The sequence below is a fragment of the Panthera leo genome, chromosome A3 (genome assembly GCF_018350215.1).
Source record: "Panthera leo isolate Ple1 chromosome A3, P.leo_Ple1_pat1.1, whole genome shotgun sequence".
NCBI lineage: Eukaryota > Metazoa > Chordata > Mammalia > Carnivora > Felidae > Panthera > Panthera leo.
This window is the reverse complement of record NC_056681.1, coordinates 1,887,038-1,907,170: the sequence shown is the minus strand read 5'-3', so window position 1 is coordinate 1,907,170 and position 20,133 is coordinate 1,887,038. Positions and strand designations below refer to the sequence as shown.

The window sequence follows — 20,133 nt, the reverse complement described above, 5'->3', positions numbered from 1 at the left end:
GACCCTGGCTCAGGAGGACAGCAACATCCAGAACCACCTGCAGAGTCAAAGGGGACTTCCCCCCACCCAGGGCTCGTCCCCCTCCCGCACGCCCCTTCCCCAGGCAGCCAGCTCTTCGGCCCCGCACACACTCATCGCACCGGCTCCCGCTACGGCAGTTCTGACCTCCACCTCCGCACCTGTGCCACCCACCAGGCCGGACACAGCTGCTGCTCCTCTGGACACAGCAGGGCTAACGCATGCCCCCACCGGGCCACCATCATGACCGGTCCCCAGGCCAGGGAGGGGCAAGCGGGCTCAGGATCAGGGAGGCCCCGGGCAGCGTGCCTCACCAACCCGAGCCTCAGCCACCCATCTGCAAGAGGGCAGTGGGGGTGCAGGAGACGTGCACAGTGCCTGACTTCTACGTCCCGCCCCCGGTGGGCAGAGAACTCATGGGTGCCCTTCTGGGTCGATCCTATTTTCCTCCTGTGCCCTGTCCCCTTGTCTGTCGCCTGCCCTCACGAAGGTAATGTCTCTTACTGCCCCCGTTCCCACCTGGCTAGACCAAGACGCATTTCCTGAGACCGGGCTATGGCAGGAACCTCCTAAGGTCTCCCTGCCTGACTCCCCCTTTGACCTCCCAGGGAAGATGCTCACTGACAACTCTTCCCAAAATACCTCCATTCGTGAGAAAAACTCTTAGTAAACTAGGAATAAAGGCAACTCCCCCACCCGGATAAAGACTGTCCGCAAAAAACCTACAGCTAACATCCTACTTCACGATGAGAGACTCAAAGCTTCCCTAAAAAGAGGAACAAGGCAAGGAGGTCTCTCTTCTCACTGCTGCACGTCAACACGGCACCAGGCATCCCAGCTGGTGCAACACAGAAGACGAGATAAAAGGTACACAGATTGGGAAGGAAAAAATAAAAAACTGTCTTTGTTCACAGGATCATCTACGTAGAACCCCCCCCCCCCCCCCAAAATGACAGAAGGGGCGCCTGGATGGCTCACTTGGTTGAGCACCTGACTTCGGCTCAGGTCACCATCTTCTGGTTTGGGAGTTCGAGCCCACACTGGGCATCCTGCTGTCAGCGCGGAGCCTGCTTCAGATCCTCTGCCCGCCCCCCCGCACCTCCCCACTTGCACGTGCTTGCTCTCTCCCGCACGCTCTCTCTCTCAAAAACTAAGTAAGCTTTTTCTTTTTAATGACAAAGTAAACTCCTGGAACTAAAAATGATTACAATAAAGTTGCCAGATATAAAGTTAACTTACAAAAGCCAATCACTTTCTCATAAACCAACAACAAGTAGAATTAAAACACGTTATCATTTACGTTAACACCCAAAAAACATGAAATACTTAGTTATAAATCTAACAAAATACAAGACCAAATAAAACCAACTAAAAACTCTGATGAATTAAATCAAAGAACCAGATAAATGGAGGGACAGTCCATGTTCACAGACAGGAAGACTCGATATCGTCGGGATGTCAGTTCTTGCCAGTTTGGTCGGTAGCTTCACTGCAACCCCACTCAAATCTCAGGAAGTCACTTCATGGATATTGACAATGGACGGGAGGCCACGGACCCAGAGGAGCCAACGCGAGAGCCGGAGGGGGACTACCCGACGTCAAGCCCACCGCGAAGCCACAGCAATCACGCCGCCGTGTCCCGGCGGAAGAAGGCACCGACCGTGGGACAGAACAGAGCCCAGAAACAGGCCCCAGAAACCCAGTCGACGGACGTCTGACAAAGGAGCGGAGGCGACACGACGGAGCAGAGACCGTCTCTTCGACAACCGGGGCCGAACCCCCCGGCCGTCCACCTGCAGAAAAACGCATCTAGACACGGACCTCACCCCCTTCACGAAAATTCACTCAAAGTGGGTCACAGACTTAAAGTAAAATGCGAACCCTGATCTCCTCGATGACAACCCAGGAGAAAGTCTCGGTGACCCTGGGGATGGCGATGAGCTTTCAGACACAACGCCCAGACAGGATCCAAGAAGGAAAGCTGGCCAGCTGGACTGCGGTAGAATTAAAGACGTCTGCTCTCGGAAAGACTGTCAGGAGCCACAGACTTGGAGAAAATAGGTACAAACGACATTTGATAAAAGACAGTCGTCCTAAATATACAAAGAGCTCTTAAAACTCCACAGCAAGAAAACAACCCGATTAGAAACGGGCCGGAGACCCGAGCAGGCCCCTCACCGGAGAAGACGCACAGATGCAGACGGGCGCGGGGACAGGCGCTCCTCATCACAGGTCATCAGGGTAAACGCAAATCACAACAGCGAGGCCCCACGCACGCCTGTCACCAGGGCCCAGACCCACGACCCTGACGACCCCAGACGCTGGCGAGGGCGCGGAGCGGCAGGAGCGCTCGGCCGTTGCCGGCGGGAACGCAGGATGGCGCGGCCGCTTTGGAGGCGAGTTTGGTGTTTGGCTACAAAACGAATCATACTCTCACCGGACGAGCCGGCCATCGCGTTCCTTGCGATTTATCTCCACGAGTCGAAAACTCGTGTCCACACAAAAACCTGCCCACGGATTTGTATAGCGGCTGTGCTCGCGACTGCCAAAACTTGGAAGCGACCACGGCGTCCCTCAAAGGTGACAGATAAATAAACTGTGGTAGATCCAGAATATGGACTGTCAGTCAGTGATAGGAAGAAACGAGCTCTCAAACCATGAAAAGATGGAGGAGAATCATAAATGCACATCACTAAGTGAGAGACACTAATCTGAAAGGCTCCGCACTGTGTGATACCAACTGTAGGGCCTTCTGGAAAAGGCACGACTACAGACATTAAAAAGATGGGGTCGGGAGGTGGGGAGGGGTGAACAGGTGGAGCACAAAAGATTCTAAGGGCAGTGAAAATACCGTTTGACACTATAAAGGCGGATACGTGCCTTTCTCCGTGTGTCCAAACCTCGGAGATGAAGCGAATGTAAGCTCCCTAAGGGATGGCGTGTCAGCGCGGCTCATGCCCTGTGACAAAGGTACCCTCCGGTGGGAGATGGCCACAGTGGGGAGGCTGTGCTGGGGGGAGGAGGGGACATATGGGAAATCTCTGTACTTTCCTCCTAATTTTGCTGTGAACTTTAAACTGCGCTAAAAAAAAAAAAAAAAAAAATTAAGCTCTTTACCAAAAACAAAACGAAACCCAAAAAACACGTCATCTGCTTTTGTTGGTACCTGGACACTGGAGGGCGGTACCCCAAACCCCCTGAGAAGCGGCCTGTGGACAGCTGGCTGACCAGCAGAACTCTCCCATCTGCCACACCTCTTCCCCCGCCAAGAGCCCACTAAGCCGAGAGTCGAGGAATGGACGTGGCCCCACGCCCCCGACAGGAGGAGCCAACAGAAGGACGAGATGCCCGCAGAGGCAGAAAGAGAGCAGCAGACTCTGAGAGAACGGGAGGGGTCTTTCTGGCACCCCCAGGGCTCAGGGCAGGATGTCCACGCTCTAGGCAGAAGAATTTATGGCCACGAGGTCCTTTCCTCAGAAACAGAGGACATCCCTGCGTCAAGGGTCCCCTGTCCAGTCCCACCTGACCACTACGAGGGGAGCCAGGGCACCACGAAGGCTCTCCATCCGTACAGCGCTCACATGAGCCAGAACTGGCAGACCCTTCATAACAGGCTCCAACAAGACAGAGACCTGCACACTACTGTGTGACCGGCACCCATCCTGGGCACCAGGCATCCGTGGGGCTCCTCCCTCAGGAAGCAGCCTGGGGAAGAGCTGAAGTGCCAAGATGGGGGGGGGGCATGCAAACAAGCCCCCAGACACAAGAAAATTGACAAACTCAAAGGAATTTCCGAAAGAGAACAGCAGGACATTACTTAGAAGGGAGGAAACCCCCCCAGAGGGGACCTGGAACGTCAGGTGAGGAAAGGACCTCTGGCACAGACCGGACCCGGCAACGCCGGGCTCCGCAGGTGCCTCCTTTCCAGCCGGTGCAGGTGTCTCGGGCATGGGGACACGTGCTCGCCACGCACGGACAGCGCTCAGGCACACGTCGGCACCCGGAAGGCAGGCCGCGGGAGGCTTGGGGGCGCCGCGGGAGGCCTCCCCAGCCTGCCGGCTGCACCCTCTGGCCCCCGGGCCACGCTGCCAGAACAAGCCATTTACACGCCGTCCGGCTCCGCGATCCCACATCCGCCCTTCACCCTCCAGCCACCCCTGCTGATCAGCCACCTTCAGCCCAGGCAAGTGTACACCTGACCCTCCAGCCCTGCAGGCGACCCACCCTCCCGCCAGGGTGCCCCTCTTCCAAGAGAACCCCACTTCTGGTTTGATATGGGACGCCGATTTCTCAGGAGCACGCAGTGCCGTGTGGCGGTCGGGCCACAGGGCACACCGCCCAGCACAAAGCCCGGGGACAGCCTCCCGCGCGCCCTCGGCCCTCCAGAGGAAGGAGGCAGGAAGGCCACCTCTGTCGTGTCCCCTCCCTGCCACCCAGCGGCCCCCACCTGTACCTGCTGCCCCCACCAGGGCAAGCTCTCCCTCTCACCCCCCAGTGGAGGTGGGGCTGGGCCACTTCAGCCCCTCACCCTCCCTCATCCAAGAGGCTGGCTCAGCGTCCCTCCTCCCCAGCTCCTGTCCTCTCATTCGGCCACCTCCCCGGATGCCTGACCGGACACCTGGCATCCCCCAGCGGCTGGCACCAGCCCCCTTCTCTGCAGCCTGCTGGCTGCCCCCTGGGCCCTGCCCCCCACTTTCTCTCTCTGTGGCAACCGCTGACCCGTGTGCAGGTACATACAGAGCAGCCACGAGCCCCGGGCGGCCAGCAGGCACCTGAGCGAGCCAACGCGCAGGCACAGCAGCCAGAGGAGGCGGGACGCCAGCGGCTCTGGACACCGTGCACGGGGGCAGCATGTCGACCCGGCAACACCTGGGAGGCGGGGTTGAACCCGATGCGTTAACACGGACTTCACCTTGTTGCGCTTTCACATCCCTTGTCCTTTTGAAGGCGCTACCAGAAACTTCACACTCTGCGTGTGGCCCGCATAACACTCCTCCTGGATAGCACGGCTCCCAATCTCCCGTCTCCGGGAAACAAGTCCAGAAACAACAAAAGGAACTGTCCCCACACTCCAAGCACATGGCTCTGTTCCCCCTCCGAAACCAGCATCCCCAAACGCTGTCCCCTCCCCACCTTCCCCCCCGAGGCCCGGCCTGTCCCGGCCTCCAGGGGCAGATCCAAAAGCAGGTCTGTCCCTTAACCTCCTAAGCTGGCCATCGACACACAACAGGTACAGACACTCACCGCCCTGACACGCCCCTGACCCCATGACCTGGCACCCTGTGCCCCACCCCGCCGCGGGCCCCCCATGGGCCCCCTGCTTGGGCCTGCTCCCCTCTGCTGGTTCCTCCTCTGTTCCACCTCTAGGTGTCAGATGTCCCCCAACAGGTCTCTGGCCTGTCTTCTCTTCTCTGGGCTGTACTGTCCCTCCTCCAAACCCGGTGAGCACACCACCCTCGTGGTTTAACATGACATCAGTCCTTTTTTTTTTTTTTTTTTTTTTTTTTTTTTTTCAAAGTAAACTCTACACCCAATGTGGGGCTTGAACTCACTCACGACCCCGAGATCAAGAGTCCCACCAGCTGAGCCAGACACGTCTCCTGAAATATCATCAGGGCCCCCGCCCCCGATCCCCAGCCCTGAACCCACCTCTGAATTTCAGACGCAAATCTCAGGTCTCCCTGACCCCCTCCCGGACACCCGGTGCACGACCCCCACGTACACATGTAGAACCAAGAACGTGGGTCTCCGTAAAGAGACCCGGCCTGTTCTCAAGATCTCTCCTGTGTGCGGCTCTGTAGACGAGAGTCTGCCAGTGCCCCCCGGGCTGGCCACCCCTCCCCAGGCAGGAGACCCAGGCGCCGTGTGAGGGCCCTTCTCACAAACAACACAAGACGAGATGAAGGAGTCCTGCTTGTCTCCACGTGACAAAATACCACACAGCACAGGACGGAAGCATCACTTACGGCCAAGGTCCCAAAGGACGCCTCACAGCACGGTACCCTTTCCACACGCCTGAAGCTGAAAAACCCCACACACTTAACGATGCTCAGGGAGGCCACGGCAGTTAGGAAAAGAGAAGCAAAGGCGTGGAGGCCGTGGGGTCAGGACGACGGCGGCCACAGGCTGGGGGCGGCGGGGGTCGGATGGTCCCGTGGGATGCTGGCAGGCTCCCAGCTGTTCCGTGGGGTGGAGTCTGCAGGTGCTCGTCACATACAGCAGGTCACGCGGGGACCGGAGACTGTGACTAACTCAACTCCGCGCGTCTAAGATCCAAAACATCCCGTCCCGCACTAGTCTTCTCAGTTAATGGCTTTTCAAAGTCATGGCCCGTCCACCAAGCGGACAGACCACAAACGCCTCCAGAAGACTCCCTGACTCACGCCACAGGCATCCCCGCCACACGAGCGCCACGCTGATGCCGAGCTTCAAAAATGAACGCGCCACAAGCCACGCTCTCCGACCTCAGGTGCTCCCGCTTCGCCGGCAGGTAGAGCCTCGCCTGGACCGACTCACGGCCACCCGCCCGCTGCCGGGCCCCGCGGAGACGGGCCTCGGTGGGACACGCCAGTCCCGAGGAAGCGCCCCGCTCTACCGCGGGGGCCATGAGGCCGGCGCCCAGAAGCACTGCGGCAGCCTGGGCCTGAACGACACGCAGGAGCACCCAGAAAATAACACTGCGAGGTGCAGCCGCGACCTGGCGCGAAGCGAGCCGGGGGGGGGGGGGGGGGGGGGGGGGGGGGCGGCCAGAGCAGGCGGGGAGGTTGTGAACGCCCCACGGCCAGACCACCGCCAGGAGTCCGGCTTTGTTCTAGAAGTAACGAGGGACCCGTGGAGGTCCTTGTGTGCAGCAGCCCAAGCAGAGGGGACGTAGTGAGGAATGACGAGGCGCGACTGACAGGCAGTGCGACGGGGCGGGGACAGTGAGGCACCCAAGTGACCGACACTACACCCTCCCGTGCCTGCAGCCCCACCTGGCGCCTGCCCACGACCCCACACTGGGCATCTACTGATGAGGACATCCAGGAGCTGCCTGGAAAGTTCTAAACTACACACAGCTGCAAGAGGAAACGCTCTAGGGGTCCACCCCCCAGAACAGTTACTAAAAATTCTCATAGCGGCCTCAGGTCTCTTTAAGAGAAATAAGACATCACAGAGAAAAGTGGAGGTCCCAGGCGCAGGCCCGTACCCCCACCGCCCCAGAAGCAGCCACCTGCAGGGAACGAGGGGACACCCTCCGGCCACCTCCCACACTTGGACACACACGTGCCCGCGACACGCAGACCTGAAGAGCGTGCGCCCCCTTCCGCCACCCCTAACCTGCCTTCCGTGCACAGCGCACCTCTGCCGTCCAACATGCCAGCACTGAGCACGGAGCGTGCTTCTGCCCCCGCCGCACACGGTCACACGCAGCTGCTCGTGACCGGGCCTCCGAGGGACTGAGGCTGACGGTCTCAAGAAGGCCAGGCCAGCAAACTCCCCGAGCTGACGGCACAACGGTCTCCTCGAGGGTGGCGTGTCCCCAGCAGGTCGGCAGCCCTACCCGCGCCGGGAGACAGCCAGCTGTCCTGGCTGTCACCAAGCCAAGTACGGTCAGAGACCCCTACGGAGGTGTGTCTGGACCGTGGAGCCCCCAGAGTCGGAGAGGGGCTGGCTCCACCATCAGTTCCAGGATCGGGACCCCAGAGAGCAGTGTCCAAACCACTCAGCATGAAACGCAAGCCAGGGCTGGCCCACCGGGCACCCGGCCCAGAGCGGTCGGGACCCTGGCCCAGACTCGCACGACTCCCAGTGAGCTCCACGCCGGGCTCCCACGGCCCACTTGGAGGCTGTCTTTACTATGTCACCTAGAGCTTGGGAGACGCTCTGAACAAAGTTTCTCAACTGTTAAATACGTACCAAAGTGGAAGCAACCCTGACTTGTTATCTAATCAATCCAGAGCAGCAGAGAAAATGCTGGAGTGTCCAAAATGGACTATAACAGACAGAAAGCTTATTTTCAGCAATTACTGCAGGAAAAGGAGCGGCTAATGAGATTCCATTTCAGAAACGATGCTGCATCTATCCCCACCTCCTCCCCTTGCAAACCCATCTTCCGTGGCTCACCAACAGCCCCATCAGACAGTAATTCCTGAGGACGGGGACTGCCCTACTCTAGCACAAGTCTGATCTGAAGTTGGTTGGTGCCCAATGTCTGCTCATCGACCAACTGATCAAACTCACAAAGCGTGGCTCTGCCCTTCGAGGCCACGAGCAGGGCTGATGGGTGGCCGCCCGGGCACAGCTCTGCAGTCAGGAGAAAGGGCCTTGCACCTGGAGACCAGGGGACCTCCCGACCACTCACCCCTTCCCGCCGTCGGGATGGCCCCAACCTTAATGCCCGCAGCCACTCGGAGAGGAGGCCGGGGGACCGTCTGGTAGCACGAGGCACAAACCCCCGCTGACCCCAGGAGTCCAGCGGCGGCTGGACACACCCCTGCCTTCCTACAGCCGGGTCTCTGGAACAGACAGCACCAGCGTGTCGGCCCCTGGGGTCAGCCACCCTCTTGCCGTGTGCTCGGGACTCGCCGGGCTGCGGATCTTCTCGCGAGAAGGCCCGGCCCTGTGTCAGCTGCCTCAAGTAGGCACGAAGACAAGAGATGCAGCAGGAAGGAGTGATCGCCCCAGGCCTCCCACCTGGCTGGCCTCTCTCTGGGCCCAGCCCCTCGGGTAAGGGGCTGAGGAGTCTCTGAAAAGCCACTCACCTCCTTGGGTCTCAGCATCTTCACTGGGACCACCCGGCTCTAGAATCCTCAGACTCACGAGTCTGTCCATCGGCACACGGCAGGAAGCCCGGGGCGGGCACACAAGTGCAAAACCACGTGGGCTGCTCGACCGCAGCGCCTCGTCACCTCATCGGAAGTGCTAATGTCCCTCCCCAGCCATTTCCACACATAAAAAGGCAAAGAAGCCGGGAGGAATTTGCTGCCTTAATGACAAACACTCCTACTTCATAAAAAGCTCTTAAAACAACAACGGCCCCGTGTCCACTTCCCCGAAGGGCAGGTGAAAGGCAGGTGGCGTTCAGGGTCGCCCCTCCTTCCTAGGCCGCCTCCGCCCCCCCTACCTGCAGCAGGGGGGCCCGCCTGCTCTCCCGGCCGCCCTCCCCCTGCTCCAAGACAGTCCCCCAGGAGGCGGCCTCACCCTCACGGCCAAAACTTCCATCAAATGCCACGGGACTCCCAAATTCTGACCCCTCGCGGCCTCTGCCCCCAGCCCACACCTTACGCTCAACTACCCCTGATGCCTCCTCAGAAACGGCACCACACGCTTCACGTTCCAGACAGGCCCGCGGCCCTCAGCCCCCGTCCCCCTTCACTGCAGTCCTCGGTCTCAGCCACCCCGTGATGCCCTGTCCTCGCAGCGCCGTGGATCGGCTCCCCGGCCGACGTACATCCTAGAGCAAAGGACCTCGGTCTCCATCCACATCCACGGGAAAAGGCTCACCTTCGCTTGGTCAAAGAAATACACCCTAGAACCAGACACAACCTTCTAAACGAAACCTGTAGAATGGTAGCAATTTCTAAAAAGTCATCATTTTGGCCATGGCTCTCAAAACCATGGTTTTAAAAGCGTAAATGGTCGAGTCCTCAAGAAGGCAATTTGTATCAAAGACTCATGAATGCTCGACCCATCAGACGCCCGCAGAGCTGTGCACAAAGACATTCACCTGAGGGTCATTCACAGCCGACCAGGGGACGTGAGCCACAGCAGCCCCTCCCAGGGGCCTGTGGGGAAGCTCCGAAGGAGGGGACTTCAAAGGCCACCAGGGCGGGGGCACTCCCCACACAGGCTAAGGCAGGAGGCGCGGCAGGACCTCGGTGACCAGGACCTCGGTGACCGAAGGTCTCCCTCTGCACGTGCTTCATGCAGGCGGATACAGGTGGTGACCAGCCAGGCAAGGCGAGATTATGAGGAACTTTATTTTCTCCCTCACGGTTTTCTTTTCTGCCCACACTTCCCATAATGAATAAAACTTTGTATCAGGAGGGAAAACGTGGGAAAGGCGTCCCTTTCAAAGGACTAGTTGTGTTACGACGCTGTGGTTCTGTTACAACACCCACCGGCAGCAGCCGCCTCTCCCCTTCCCCGACGTGGGGGCGCCGGGGGCGCCCTGACAAGATCAAACCACGCCAGGCCTGGCCCGTGACCTGCTGTGTTCACTAACCCACGGCGTCGGTCTACACATATCCGTACACGGATTATATTAAAAAGCACTCGACAAAGCTCCTCTGTGAAAGGCGTGACGGCCCCTTGGAGAGCTCCCCTGACGCACTTGCCCCCCACACCGTGGCACAAAGATTGAGGTGGAAACGCTGCCTTCCGTCCCCTTCCAGCTGCGGTGGCAACACAAGACGGTCCACACAGTATGGCCACCCCACGCCCCAGCACCTCCCCCCTCCCCAAAGCACTGGGCCTCATCCCTGACCCCACAAGGCCCCTCTCTGCCCTCTGCAGCGTCCAGGCCAACGCCGGCCACTCTGAGTGCAGAGGGCGCAGCACTGAGGACGAGGGCCTTGCTGCTCTGGCTCCGAGTGTCCTCCTGCTCTGTCCACTCCGTGTCCACTCTGACCGCTGACTGCCCAAAACAAGTCACTGCACAGCGACAGAACCTTCTCACTGCTTGCTCCTTAGCTAAAATCTGCTGTCCAATGCGACGCGGTCATAAAGACCTGTTTTAGGATTTCCCCAACCTTAAGAGCTGGAAAACATTTCAAAATATGCCCTCGGGATACAAGTTCCCCAATGTCAGCGAGGAGGTCCCATACCACCTGGTCACACCCTCCTCAGGAGCTCAGTGGTCAAAGAACCACACACGTCCATCACCCCCTTCCCAGGCCACATGCAAGAGGCAGAGAGGTCCCATTAGACTCCAACTTCGGGATAAAAGACCCAGCTGAGGGGCGCCTGGGTGGCTCAGTCGGTTAAGCGTCCGACTTCGGCTCAGGTCATGATCTCGCGGTCCGTGGGTTCGAGCCCCGCGTCGGGCTCTGTGCTGGCGGCTCAGAGCCTGGAGCCTGTTTCGGATTCTGTGACTCCCTCTTTCTCTGACCCTCCCCCGTTCATGCTCTCTCTGTCTCAAAAATAAATAAACGTTAAAAAAAAAAAAAAAAAAAAACTAAAAAAAAAGACGACCCAGCTGAGAAGGCCTGCAAAGGGGCTCTGAGCCTCCAGCCCAATCTACACTCACTCAGACGCCCACACTGGGAGGGCCTCCGTCCGCTCACATGCAGGGGGATGTGGCCAGGCAAGTGGCCACAGAGGAAAGCTGGACAAGAAGGGGGCAGGCAGCTGGGTGGCTCAGTCGGTTAAGCATCGGACTCTGACTCAAGTCATGATCTCACAGTTCATGAGTTTGAGCCCCGCTTCGGGTGAGCTCAAGACCTGCTTCAGGTGAGCCCCGCTTCTCTCTTTCTCTCTTTCTCTCTTTCTCTCTCTCTCTCTCTCTCTCTCTCTCTCCCCCCTCGCTCATCTGCACTCTCTCTCTTCAAAAAAAAAAAAGGAGGGGGTATCCATGCACTTTTCAAATGTGGGGGTGGGTGCCTAAATTGTGGACAATGTTTATACCTCTTTGTGTTTTGAAGATTTCATTCCCTTAGTGCAGACATCTAAGGATGTGTAAGAATCAAAAATTGTACTTGAAAGGGCTCCCGGTTCTAGCATAGAAACAAAGTTCTCAATTTCCAAACGACCCTACGGCACTTGATCTACTCAGGGCGTTAAGAGGCACTGGTCGTAAATCTACGGCTCTGAAGGCCGCATGTTTGTAACTTACAGTGCCCCACGCAGTGGCAATCTCACACCCAGCTGGAAACAACTGTCCCTCACACGCTGGTGCACGGCACCCAGGACAGAGGCTCCAGGGGCGAGAAAGTACCTCTCTCCTTCAGTCTTCTTACGATCAAAGACCTGATCACAAAAAAGACTGCCAGCCTCCAGTCGAAGACAAGTTCCAGAGACGAGAGCCCTAAACAGTAACTATTTCCCAGGACGATCGAGAAAACCTGAGACTCCTGCTTATCATCAACATGAGAAAAAGTAAAAGTGCTTTTGAGAACTTTGCAAACTCCCCACACCTAAGGCAAGTTGCTCCAGAGTCCTTTTAAATCTCTGCTTCAAGATTTTTAAAACCAGTTGTTAATTACGTCTTGATCAACTCACACACGACCAGCTATTTCTCAAAAAGCTTTCTTCAAATGTGTCATTTCAGATGAGGAAACTTACATTTACACACCGAAGCCAGCCGGGGTTAGGAGCACACCAGGAACTACCTTTATTTTGATTTCAAGGAAACAGCCACGTGCGCGCCCGGCTGCTCTGCCCCACCAACCTGCTTCGTTTCTAGGGCAGGGTCTGAACTGGGTCAGTCCCGTTCTGATCAAACACCGCTGCCCGAGGGGACCCAGTGCCCACTTGTCAGCAACTCCTACAGCACAAGTGAGGGCACTCACTCGCCATGGCCCAGAGGTGACAGAACTCCTGGGAGTCGGGCCCTTTGGCCCCTGGGTTCATCGGCCACCCAGGTAGCAAGATCCCGCTTGCTAACCACTTCCTCGTGGGGCGCTAAGAAATACGGATCTACCCTGGACCAGCAAACACAAAGGACTCGGGAAGTCTCGACTTTTCAAACTCCAGTAATTGTGCCATATGCGCACAGCACGCGTTGCCCTCCGGCACAGTAGGCAGCAGGAGAGAACGGAAACCCCAGGAGGGTCTAAGGGACCCCTTTCCTGGTTATTGCCAAAAGGTGAGAACCGCCAGCTCCAAAAGACCCCCACGTACGCCTGAAACGCCACCCCACCCCCAGGCGCCAAGACGGCTTTGTCCTCCCTTAAGGTAGTGGTGACAGTCAGGGGCGAGGTGCGGACAGAGGATGGCCTCCCCTCCAAGCCCACGGTGTGGAAGCTCAGAGAAGCTACCTCTGTCCCCGCCAAGCAGAGCTGTCCAGTGCCGGCCGTGTGTGGCTCTCCGGGAGTTCTTGTCCCTTTCTCTTAATGAACGTCACCATTACACAAGTACATCAAAAGCAAAACCCCAAGGCCTTTGGGCTAAAGCAAACCCCATGCCAAAGCCGAGCAGGCAGCCGCACCCACTGCCCCCATGGCAGCAGGACACGTCCGCCGGGTCTGTGACCGGCCTGTGACAGCCCCGGCAACTTTCCCACTCACACAACCAGAGTCAGCCATCGCACCAGGTTCCCCGGTGACTGAAAACGCGTCCAAGGCTGCTATGGTTTTGATGAGAACAAAGCTGTCTTTAGACCTGGCACCATCTACAGCAACATAACACTTAAGACCCGCGAAAACCGTAACGTCACTGAGACAGCACGTAAATAACAGACGTTACACGACAGAGGTGCGTCCCATTCGTCCCGACAGGATTCCACAATGCTTTGCAAAATGGTCAGCGGCACTTTCTAGCTGGGGCAACTGGGACTCCAAGCAGAGAAGGCAAGAGTGCCCTCAAGTAACAAAATCTAAACGTGCAAACACACCCCTCGGGCCACAGCACTTGCTGGCAAGACCGGCCACCAGAATGTCCAGTTCCTTTAAACTTCAGTGCTGGGCTCTCCACACCCTACTGCCCGGCTCAGGGTCAGCCCTCCGGGAAATAACCCGGCCCAACAGCCCAGTCGGCTACCACTGGGTTCTTCCCTTGCCTACCAGCAAATAACTGCGTTCATCATGGTGGGAGCCATGTTTTTACGAGCAAGAATATTAACAGTGATAATATTCACTTCCAATAAGGAGCATGCAAATGTTCCCAGGCCAAGGCATCTACGCCCATCCAGAGGAAACGGTGCTCCGTCCCGGACTGAGAACCTACGCCCTGGCCAAACCTTCAGGTGACAGGAGAGCATTCTCTGCAAAAGCAGGACAAACAGACGTCCACTGCAAAAAAAACAGTAACTTGCCACGCCAAGAGATAACCTTTGGAAATGAGCATCTTTAACGTAGCATCTACCTGAAAAGATCTTTTAAAACCATTTACGCACACGCTAATTTTGGTGTCACGTCACTTTTTTTTCTCTCAGTGACGATCATAATATTACCGGGATGTTACTAATAAGCTGTACGAAACGAGCGCTTTTCGCAGTTCTTGGAGAAGTGCCTTTGCGGCAAAAATCTCTCATCTGTTCTCGCTTTCCCCATAGCGGACACAACTGACACTCTGGTACCTTCAAACGAGCAAATCGGTTACAATAACGTAAGCGTTTCTTTACAGAATTGTCCTAACAAAGAAGATCAAAATGGAACTCGCTAAAGCCAAAATCCACATGGGTTCCAGCGCACGATGAGAAGGCCTGGGGCCCCGGTGAGACCCCCGTACCTCCTCTCCCCATCTGGAGCTCGACCTGCAGGAAGGAGAGGAGCCGAGGGGCCGGCCTCGTTCATACGCGCTCACCTGACACCTGTGTGCAGCCTGGAAAGGCCTCCCGCCCCTGATCCCTTCCCAAGTGTCTGCGTCTCTGAGTTGTAGCAAGAACGAGCTATTAGCCAAGCACGGTTATTTTTATAAGTCACTTCTACCTCCGCTGTATACGTCTTTGGGACGAGAGATTTCAATGAAGAGGGAACATCAAGGAAGAGAGTTTAGTATTTCCTGATCGATTACGTAACTAGAATATTCATAACCTGTCATTTTGGTTTACAAAAGTGCGAGAACTTTGTTTCGGGGTAATACTTTTTTTGCTCCCGCTGTTGTAAAAAGGAGGCGATGTAAGTATTCAGAGTTCCCAATCGGTGGGGGCCGGGGTGTGGGGAGCGTCAAAGAAAACACGGACACACGTCTTTTACATTCTAGAAGACATCTGTCACCCCAACGTCAACACGGGCTGCTCTCTGCTCTCACATCCCGGGGACTTAACGCAAACACTCATGACAATTCTTACAGCTTTTTTCAAGCAGTGGTCTACTTGCACGCGAAGACCTCTCTGACGGCGACGTTAAGACCAAAGATGAAAGTGAGCCCGGGGTCACTCGTGACAAACATGTCAGAGACGCCCTTTCCCAACCATGGCTTCCTCCCCCGGCACAAAAATAAGGAAGGGGTTTCACCTGCGCTAAGGTGCAGACCAAGGAGACACAGCCATCCCCCAGACCACCGCGCCTGCAGGCGTCACACGGGCCCTGCCGGTCAGGCCAAGCGCCTGCCTCGCCAACTACTGACCAGCTCACGCCAGTTTCCAACAACACGAGTGCGGCACGGGAACGCTCTCTGGCAGGAGTAAGGCAGGTGCTGAGCTGTGCAGGACCCCCAGAAGGGGAGTTTTATACATAGGGAAAGGATATTCCCACGTTTTACATAACGTACCACAACCCCGAATTCCCTTTTTCAAAAGTTACTAAAAGATCAGCCCTATTCTCCACCGAAAGGTCAAAACACATAACGAGCAAAACAGAACCTTCAATAAAGCGCCCACTACAAACTCAAAAAACAAACCAGACGCGTCCTAAGGGGCATCTCGACACCTCTCCAGCAACTTCTTCTGCGTCACCTTTTCCCCTCCGAGCACGGCAAGCCCCACTCCCACCCCGGAGACGTGGGTCTGGGCTGCCCACTTCCCCCGCCCCTGCCGGCCTAAGAACACCCTCACGGGCTCTGACAAGAAAACCCTCCCTTGTTAAGACGCTGAAATTCTGTCAAGGTGACCAACGGCTCTTTCCCAGAAAGCACGCGGGGACACGGGAGGTGCTGTTTCCGCTCCCGCCACCGCGTTGGCCGCTACAGCAGCACATGTTACTACACAGCCAGGGAGGAGCTCTCCAGAAACTCCCGGTCCCCGCGGGCGAGGCGGAGGGGATGCGAGAGGAGACGGGGCTTCTCAGTGCTCGAGTTTCTCTCTGCTCAAGAATCCCAAAACACAGCAGCATGACCTGGGACGCTGTGGGGTACCTTTCACCGTCAGACCTGAAGAACCCCAACCGACTGCCAGGGATGACCCAAGAGACCGGGGAAACGCACAGGCTGTGGCCGCGACTGCTCCCCCTCACTACGCACCGCCGTCTGCACCTCTGAGAGACCCGCTGATCTCACCGGATGGCACTAACCAGAGCGGCTGAGCATCCTTTAACCCGCAGCACGGCACTGCTGGACGCTGTGGCCGAAGCAGTGCACGACACAGTGGGAGGCAGGGACGTGGACCAGGAAGGGTGTGTGTGCCCAAGGATCCCTCCAGGGCTCACCTGGGATCTCTGCCATCCTGCCGCTAGCAGGGAAGCGGAAGCTTTCCATGCACGCTTGCCCGGCCACAAGGAAGGGGCGTCCCTACTCTGCCTGACCTCACCAGCTGGGGGGAGTGCCCAGCCCTCCATCACAACCCAGAGTAACAGAGGAGCAGACGAGTTCCGTTCACAGGCCCTAACACAACCGATTCCCAAAACCAGAAGGGGAAAGCAGCAGACCCAGGAAAGCCATGGACCCAGGCTGCATAACCCAGTAAGCCGTTCCAGCGGAGGCCGGCAGCCAGAGCGCTGCACGGCGGGGGGAGGGGAGGAGCGGGACAGGGGCACATGGAGCCGGGAGAGCAGAAGAGCCGCTGCTGCACGGTGGGAGCCCAGAAACTTTGCAATGCAAACAGCGAGCTGAGGCCAAGCGCTGCCCCAGGAAAGGGAACCCCTGCTGCCACAGCACCCCGGGCCGTGCCCGCAGACACACACACACACATACACACACACGCACACAAACACACACACGCATGGCAGAGAGCTCTCCCGCACCCGGCAGGGGAGCGCCCCGGCTCATTCGCTGCAGGCCCGCGCAAGACCCGTGACCTCAGCGCCCTGCCAGCCCCACAACTTCCTGGACTCCCCGCGGGGGCAGCCAGGCCCGCCCGGCGCGGCCACTCACCTGGGGGCAGCTGGAAGTTCTGGATGTTGGTCGGGTTCTGAGGCGGCTGCGGCAGGCGGGGGGCGAGGACCGTGGGCGTCAGCGTGGCCCGGATCCCGCCGGTGGTGGCCGAGGGCGTCCTGGGCAGGCTCTGGGGCCCCGCGCTGGCCGAGCCTTTGGGCAGCCCGGTGGGGGTGCCGGGGGCCGGCGGCGGCGGCAGTCCGGCGGCGGCGGCGGCGGGCAGCGCCCCTTGCATAGTTGGCCCGAGGATCATGCCGGCCCCCGCGCCGGCCGGGCAGCTGGCCGCCAGGGCCTGCGGCGGCGCGGGCGCCGGCTGCACCGCCGTCTTGGGCGAGTCGGCCTTGGCCACCTGCGCGGGCGCGGCGGCGGCGGCGGCGGGCCCGGGCTGACTGTTGGCGGCGGGCGGCGGGGCGGGCGCGGGCGCAGGGGTCGGGGCGGGCGCGGGGGCCGGGGCCGGGGCAGGGGCCGGGGCGGGCGCGGGGGCCGGGGCGGGCGCGAGGGCGGGCGCGGGCGCGGCGCTGCCCCCGTTCTGCGCCGCCGCCGGGGCTCCGGCCGGGGGGCCGGGCGGCCGGGCCAGGCTGGCGGCGGCCGGCGGCGGCGGAGGCGGCGGGGCGGCGGCGGCGGCGGGGGGCGCGGCGGGCGCGGGGGGCGCGGGCGGCGAGGGGGCGCGGGGCGCGGGCGCGGCGGGGGCGCCGAGGAAGGGCGGCGTCTGGATGACAGTGGCGGCGGCAGCGGCGGGCTTGGGCGGCGGCGCGGGCGCGGGCCCGTTGTGGAGCAGGCTGACAGCAGGTGCGGCGGCGGCGCGGAGCGAGGTCCCCAGCGCGGCGCTCCCATTCAAAGTTTGCGCGGCGCCGGGGCCGCCGGGCGGGCCGTTGCGGGCGGCGGGCTGGGCGGCGGGCGCGGCCGCGGCCCCCGGCGCGCAGGCCCCGGCCCCGGGCCCGGCCCCGGCGCCGGCGCCGGCCTCGAGCGCGCTCAGCTTCGCGGCGGGCCCTGCGGGGACAAGCGGGATGGCGCGGTGAGGACGCGGGCCCGGCCGGCGCCCGCCCGCGCTCAGGCCGCGCCGCGCTCTACCTGCGGGGGGCGGCTCCGGCGCCGCTGCGGGCGCGCCCTCGGCCGGCACGGCCGCTCCGGCTCCGACATGGTTCCCGAGCGCGCCGGCGGCCGCGGCCCGCGCCTCGGGCGCGCGGGGCGCGAGGTGGTGGTGGTGGGCCGCGCTGGCCGCCAGCTGCGACTCGAGCGAGCCCACCAGGTCGCTCACCACTTTCTCGTCCACCTCGCTGTTGAAGAAGACCTCGTCCAGCAGATCCGAGCCCGCCGCCATCTTTCCTCCTCGGCCCGCCGCCGCCGCCGCTCGCCGGCGCTGGGCGGGGAGGAGGCTCCGCGCGGGCGGGCGGGCGGGCGGGCGGGCAGGCGCGGGCGGGGGGCGGCGCGCGCCTGCGGGGCGGGGGCGGCGGCCGGGCGGGCGGGGGGCGGCCGGCGTAAGGGGGGGTGTAGAGGGCGGTGACGGCGCGGTGCGCAGGCGCGGCGGCGCGCCCGCCCCCGCCCGCCGCCCGGCGCGTTGCCATTGGTCACGGCGCCCCCCGCCCGGCCGCTCGGCGCCTCGTCATTGGCCGCGGCGCGCGCTTAAAAGGCGCGGCCAATGGCTGCTAGCGGCAGAGGCCGGGGCGCGGGCGGGCGGCCTGGGCTCGGTGGGCGAGCGGGCGGCATCGGGCCGGCGGGCTGTGGGGGTGCGGGCGGCCGGGAGGGCCAGGGGCTGGGGCAGACGGACGGCTAGGCGCGGCAGGCGGGGTCCGCACCCCGGGCCTGCTGGGGGCAACGACGGTGACTCGCTCTTTGTCTGCGCTCGTTCCAAAATGGCTGCGGCCGGAGCTGACGGGAGCGCCGGGCGGTCGAGGGAGGGAGGGAGGATGGGAGGGAGGCCGTGCTCCCGAGGCCCGTCCGCCGCTGCCTTCGCGGGGCCGGAGCCGGGACAGGCGGGCGGCGGCGGCGCCACGGCTGCGGGCGGGCCGGGCCTGGCCGAGGACTGGCCTCGCGGCGTCGGTGCGCGACTGCCGGGCGAGGCGGTGCGTCCTGGGCCCCGCGCGTCCCCGACCCCGTCCCCGTCCCCGTCCCCGTCCCCCCGCCGCGGCCCGAGCTTCCCCGGAGGGAGTGGCGCCCGGCCTGGGGCGGCACGGCTCCCGCACACGGGTATCCATAAATCACTGGGGGAGCCGACAGCGCTGGTGGCGACCGGCAGTCCCGAGTCGGGAGCGGTCCTGTGTGGACGGCCTCTTCCTGTTTGCTCTGTTCTCTTTGACAAAGTGCGTGACCTAAACACTGTGCACGAGCATCTCCGCTGTAGAACTGACTAGCTCAGGTACAGTGCTCTTCGTGCCGGGTTTTGCTTGTTTGCTTTTTACCACCAGACGGTGTTCCGGGACGCTTGGCGAAGACAACCGCGGTCTCCGGGCAGCGTGACCCAGCCCCGCGCGCCTGGGGGCGGGGGACCCGTGCACCTGCACCTCCGCGCGCAGGAGGAACGGGACGCGCCGGGTGTGGGGGCGGGGGGCTGGGACCCGCGGCTCCCGTGCCCATCTCCTCCAGCCCCTGGAGCCCGGCCCGGGATCTGGCTTTCAAATAGCGGAAATGTGGAATTCTGTATAAAATCGTAATGTCTAAACGCTTACAAATAATTAGAAAAGCTTACAGTTAGGCCAAGCAACAGCATTGGCAGGCTGATTTCAGGCCCCGTGTGATGACATCTGTACCGGGAAACAGATGTGAGCCATCGTCCACACCCTCAAAGCATTGCGATTGGGGTGGGGGTAGAAAGTGAAGCCCACTGTTCTGTTCCGCTGCACCCTGGAGGGCCGGTGTGACTGCGGGGGAGGGGGGATCCCCACTCTCAGGTCGCCCCTGCTACATTACTGTCGTCTTCCCTGAAGGAAGGTTGGTGGTGCCATCTCAGGGCACCCCTGCTTCTCCACACAGCGGTGGCTTCCTGCGTTCTCTGACGGGGACCCCCCTCCCCCAGCCTCCGGTCAGCCTGCACTCTTGGACGCAGGCCAGCATCGCTGCTCTCCTCTGCATCTGGCCTGCTCCCTGCAGGGGCGCCGATCTCACCCGCAGACTGCTCCAGGGCACTGTCCTGCAGGAAGTGTGGGCGGTTAAGTCTGCACCCCACCTCACCCCCTGTGGTCCCATTTCCCTGCCAGGGGAGTCCCCGTCCCCTGCCCCCACCCCAGG

The 20,133-nt window shown here is 60.7% G+C and overlaps 1 protein-coding gene across 1 annotated transcript in view; it reads right to left on the bottom strand.

The window, feature by feature from the left end:
- The window catches only part of TAF4 (TATA-box binding protein associated factor 4), a 65,683-nt gene extending 47,401 nt beyond the window's left edge, over positions 1-18,282 (bottom strand). Inside the window, exon 1 of the mRNA XM_042930496.1 lies at positions 16,909-18,282. Coding sequence (XP_042786430.1) covers positions 16,909-18,229 — 1,321 coding nt within the window. The 5' untranslated portion in view covers positions 18,230-18,282. The remainder of the gene's footprint in view (positions 1-16,908) is intronic.
- Between the last annotated feature and the right edge of the window lie 1,851 nt (positions 18,283-20,133).